Source organism: Mandrillus leucophaeus, unplaced genomic scaffold (assembly GCF_000951045.1).
Source record: "Mandrillus leucophaeus isolate KB7577 unplaced genomic scaffold, Mleu.le_1.0 Scaffold463, whole genome shotgun sequence".
NCBI classification, from domain to species: Eukaryota; Metazoa; Chordata; class Mammalia; order Primates; family Cercopithecidae; genus Mandrillus; species Mandrillus leucophaeus.
This window is the reverse complement of record NW_012104954.1, coordinates 727934-733316: the sequence shown is the minus strand read 5'-3', so window position 1 is coordinate 733316 and position 5383 is coordinate 727934. Positions and strand designations below refer to the sequence as shown.

The following is a 5383-nucleotide window of genomic DNA, read 5'->3' as shown; positions in this document are numbered from 1 at the left end:
ACTTTGGGAGGCTGAGGCAGGAGGATCATGAGGTCAGGAGTTCGAGACCAGCCTGACCAACATAGTGAAACCCCGTCTGTACTAAAAATACAAAAATTAGCCAGGCGTGGTGGTGTGCGCCTGTAATCCCAGCTACTCAGGAGGCTGAGGCAGGAGAATCGCTTGAACCTGGGAAGTGGAGGTTGCAGTGAGCCGAGATTGCACCACTGCACTCCAGCCTAGGGGACAGAGTGAGACTCCATCTCAAAAAAAAAAAAAAAAAAAAAAAAAAAAAAAAAAGAAATCTCAGGGCTATGAAAAGCCACATCGCCATATGGCAGGTATCTTAAAAACTGGGGGCTTCTACCTGGGCTCTAAACATTAAGCTGCATCTCTTAAACCTTGGCCCTGTTGGAGGCCACTCCTCTTTACACAGAAGGCCAAGCGAACTGCAGGCTCCGCCCTCTCCCCCGCCCAAGTCACAAGCCACGCCCCTTGCCCCCGCGTGTCCTACCAGGCCTGGCAGAGCTCCTCGCAGAGCGGCTGTGCTTGGCGTACCCCCAATAGCCGCAGGCGAAAGCGACTGCGAAGGGCACGTTGGAGGTGTTCCAGGAAGGATTCACACCTAGACATCGGGAGAGAGAGGGTTGGATGGGTTAGGACCCGAGGGGAGTTCCAGGGCAATGAGCAAAGTATGCGAGAAAACAGTGGAGGGTGCTGTACTCACTCTGGGCTGGGCACTCCACAGCGTTCTGGATGGTTCCCAGGGCCCGATATCTCTGTTGCGTCCATCTCTGAGGGACAACAAGTTCCTGGCAAAGGGGAACCCTGTGAGCCAGGGTCTTGGATCCTCAGATAAGGTTTGGGAACTGAGGGCTGGGGATCCCCTGGACAAGGGAGACCCCAATTGCATCAATCCTCACAAACCCATAACTTAAGACCCTTCCTTTGGAATGCAAATGCAGCTTCAAGTAGTAATGATCATTTATTGTTTATAATAATCAATTTATTTGTCATGTGCCTGGTAGTGACACATGTGCTTAATCCTTTTCCTTTATTTTTCTTTCTTTCTTTTGAAACAGGGTCTTGCTCTGTCGCCCAGTCTGGAGTGCAGTGGCATGATCTTGGCTCACTGCAACCTCCACCTCCCAGGTTCAAGCAATTCTGGTGCCTCAGCCTCCCAAGTAGCTGGGATTTCAGGCGCATGCCACCTCATCCAGCTAATTTTTGTATTGTTAGTAGAGACAGGGGTTTCACCATGTTGGCCAGGTTGGTCTCAAACTCCTGACCTCAAGTGATCTGCCCACCTCAGCCTCCCAGAGTGTTGGGATTACATACGTGAGCCATCGAGCCCCGCTCATATGCTCATATGCTTAATCTTAACAACAGCTTTGTGAGGTATGTTTGTTATTTCTCTCTTTTTGGGGGTCCATGTGAGACCCAGAGAGGTTAGATGACTTCCTCAGGGTCACATAGTTACAAAGTGACAGAGCTGAATTTGAACCCAGTCAGTCTAATTCTTATCCACCATTCTTCAGCACTATCCCTGCCTCCCACCTTCATGGCCCTGCTAGGCCCCTCTCATAAGGAAATTCTAACATTGCCATGGCAGGGTAGGTGTGGGTTTCTGGGTGTTGGTGGTGAGGCAGGGTCTGGGGTGCTCACCTGCCAAGTGTAGCTTGCCTTTGCCCAGATCAGCTGCCAGCCCATGGTGTCGCTGGGACCTGGCTTGGAGTGGGTGGCTCCCTCCACAGGCTTCTAGCAGGATCCATGCCAGGGTCAGTTGTAGAACCCAGGTCAGGCTAATGGGTCGCATGTGGACCCTGCAGGCCATGTCCACCTGAGATAAGAGCTGGCAGGCATAGTGTGGGGTTCAGCCATCCCTTTCTGTGAGCTTAGGGTGGCATCCACCCAATGCATACCCAAGAAGCAGTGCCAGACAGAGTAGGGAAAGTGCAGCTGAGGAGGAGGCTGGGGCAGTGGCCAAGGATATTCAAATCCCAGGAGACCACCAGGGCCTGCCTCCATCCTAGGAACCCCCCTCCCATCAGAACCCTGACCTCTCTGTCCCCCACCAAGTGCCACCCCCACCAAGCTTAGACCACAGTCGCCCTCCCCCATCCAGCAGGATCTCCCACCTTTTTAGTCCTCAAGGGACCCCTTTTTTTCTCAGAATGAAGGGGACCTCCCTAGCTCTTCCAATCCCCCTCTACTGTTCAGTAATTCCTCCTCTTCTATGCGGCCTCCCTCCTCCCTCTCTCACTCTCTGCCAGCCCTTCTCTGGGTCACCTTCTCTCGGCCCACAATCGGCTTAGGGGCCACCCAGAGCTGGGCCTTTGGGACCAAGCATGGTGTGGCAGGGCTCAGGTTCTGTCACTGGGGCCCAAAACTACAAGGCAGGGACAGCTAGCCGTCTATGGAGACAAGACTGTCCCCTTCCTGCCTCCCCGAGTTCAGCCCCTCACCTGTTAGCTGGATTGGGGTGTAGAGGCTGATAAGACACCTCAGGATCCACTCCAGGAAACTGGCAACTGAAAGGGGCATGGCTTAATGCAGGGGCGGGACCTCCCACCGTCCCGCCCACACTCCTGCTGACCAAAGGCTGGCCAACTTGGGCTGGTGTGTATATATCCTTGTGTTTGCTTTTATGTTGAGCTTGTGGCTTAAGCTGTGGTATCTATATGAGGGGAGTGCGTGTGTGTGTGTGAGGAAGGTGTGTTTGGCCTGCAAATTCACACACATACAAACACATACTTAGCAAATGCAAACACATGCAAACATCCACAAATACAGATACACACAAACTCACATTCTGCAGCCATACAAACACATGCTTAGGAAACACAGACATACACACACTCATCCAATGCAAACACACACAAACAACACATATAAACACTCAACCAGTGTCACCCAGTTCAGAACTTCAACAACTTCTGAAGTTTCTGCGAATGTGTGTTGCTTGTGAACACTCCCTTAACTCATCCATTCATTCGACAAACATTTATTGAGCACCTACTGTGTGCTAGATTCTGGGGATGCAGCAGTGAACAATACATGAAAATTTCAGCCAGGCATGGTGGTTCACACCTGTAATCCCAGCACATTGGGAAACCGAAGTAGAAGGATTGTTTGAGGCCAGGAGTTTGAGACCAGCCTGGCCAACATGGTGAAACCCCATCTCTAGTAAAAATAACTAAAAAAAAAAATTAGTTGGGCATAGTGGCACATGCTTATAATCTCAGCTATTCAGAAGGCTGAGGCATGAATATAGTTTGAACTTGGGAAGCAGAGGTTGCAGTGAATCAAGATTGTTCCACCGCACTCCAGCCTAGGCAACAGAGTGAGACTCTGTCTCAAAATAAATAAATAAATAAATAAATAAATAAATAAAAATAAAAGACACACAAATCTCAACTTTCATAGAGCTGACATTCTAGGGGGAGAATCGGATGAGAAAAACATCCCTGCAGTGGGTACGGGTGTGTGTGTCTATGTGTTGTGTTGGGAGAATAATTTGTTTTAGATTATAATTTGTGTGCAACTGGACATCCCTTGGTTTTGGAAATATGTGGCTGTGCTTCCACTGGTTGTGTGTTTATATGTGTTGTTTGTGTGTGTTTGCATTGGATGAGTGTGTGTATGTCTGTGTTTCCTAAGTATGTGTTTGTATGGCTGCAGAGTGTGAGTTTGTGTGTATCTGTATTTGTGGATGTTTGCATGTGTTTGCATTTGCTGAGTATGTGTTTGTATGTGTGTTAATTTGCAGAATGTGTGGGTCTGTGTTTGTGGAGTATATGTTTGCAGAGTGTGTTCGAATAAGTGTTTGCGTGTCTGTGTTTCCTGAATATGTGACTGTATGTAAGTATTTGTGTGCCTGTCATCTCAGGGCAAGAGAGGCTTTTTGTCTGCCTCTTTTATCGCTGTATTCCCTCCCAGATCCCAAAATACTACATTGCACATAGTAGGTGCTCAATATGTGGTAAGTGAACAAATCAGTAGATACTATCTCTGGGTCCCTCTGTGTGCACCCAGTGATGTGCTGGAGGCCTCAGTAAGCAAGATCTGCCGGACCTAGCCTTCTCCTGGTCCATCTTGAGGTGGTCCCAGATGTTTGTGGATCAGATCTGTTCAGCCTCTGGGCCATGCCTCACGCCAGAGCCTCCACACCGTTTGTCCTTCCCTAATCTCAGCCCCCGACCCTGCGCTTGGATTTCAGCACCGTGGACAGGAGCGCGCGATACTAGCACCAAGGAGAGCTCCCGCGGTCGTCATCGTGAGCTAGGTCGCCAGGGGCGGAGCCCGGGCCATGGACGGAGAGATGTGCGAGCAAGGGACTCAGCGAGACGGTGACACAAACATGCCGACAAACATATAGAGACACAGACAGATATAACCCAGGCAAAGGCGCGAACTTGAGGCGACAAGCTCCTGGGGAAAACCCGGACCCAGCCTCGCCGTCGTCCAGCAGGGGTCGCTCTTACCCAGCAACTGCGCCCTCCCGGACCTTGGGCCAGATACTGGCCACCACCCCTTGGGAAGCCCTTCTGTCCCCCAATGCCAAGACTTGGAGTTCGGAGGGCTCGGACACCCTCCTCTCCAACTTCGGGAAGCATGGTGGATTTGGCCTCACCTGTGTGAACATGGAGGAGCATCGAGGGAGCTGAAAAGCGCTTTAACTGCCCCCCTCTCCAACTACCAGCTAATCGCTCCTATAAATACAGACGGCCTGGCCTGGCTCTTTAATCCGGACCATGAGGGAGGGGTCGCTAGAGGGGCTGCAGGGTTCCCTGAGGAGGCTCTGATTGCGGGGGGCGGGGGGCGTAATATGCAGGCACATGTTTTTCTGAGGTTGCCTCTCCTGTGAAGATGGGTCTCCTCAGTGAAAATGTTTCTCTGTAAGCATGACATCTCCCCTGGGGCTGTAGAGGTCTCGTGGGTGGGGACAGTTTTCCACAGAGGATACGGCTTTTAGGGGTCTCTGATTGGAGGTATCCTCCCCAGGGTCTCCACGGGAATTGTTACTCCTGGGATCTTTCTCTTTGGGGAATGCCTCTTCCGTGGGGAGGGGGATGGCTTTTGAGAGGAAAGTCACCTCTCAGGGACCATATCTCTTAGGAATGATTTTCAGGGTTGGGGGAGTTCTTGATTGGAGAGGGCGTCCATGTGGAAACTATCTCCCCCGGGAAATGTGTCTCACCAAGGGGGTCTCTGGGGGATGAATGTGGGGGGAATGTATCTCAGGGAGAAGGCTTCCTTTGGGGTGTTTCTTAAGTGGGGATTCTACCCCTGAGAATGTCTCTCCCCTGGGGTGTGTCTTTTTATAGGGGTCTCTCGGCAGCTTGGCTCCCATGGGGGCACCAGGAGGCTCCGCCTCCCCGCCCACCCCTTCCCCCCCCAGTGC

General features: G+C 51.4%; 1 protein-coding gene across 10 annotated transcripts in view; it reads right to left on the bottom strand.

The window, feature by feature from the left end:
* RTBDN (retbindin) overlaps window positions 1–5383 on the bottom strand; it is an 11012-nt gene that overhangs the window by 3852 nt on the left and 1777 nt on the right. For 4 of the 10 annotated variants that reach the window (XM_011994917.1, XM_011994916.1, XM_011994907.1 and 1 more), the window contains 3 exons: window positions 1645–1831; window positions 707–791; window positions 494–604 (listed from right to left, as the gene is read on the bottom strand). In XM_011994917.1, coding sequence (XP_011850307.1) covers window positions 494–604; window positions 707–791; window positions 1645–1831 — 383 coding nt within the window. Of the gene's footprint in view, window positions 1–493; window positions 605–706; window positions 792–1644; window positions 1832–2117; window positions 2250–2444; window positions 2509–5383 lie in introns of those variants that run through there. The other 6 variants (XM_011994908.1, XM_011994913.1, XM_011994912.1 and 3 more) reach the window with 5 other exon arrangements.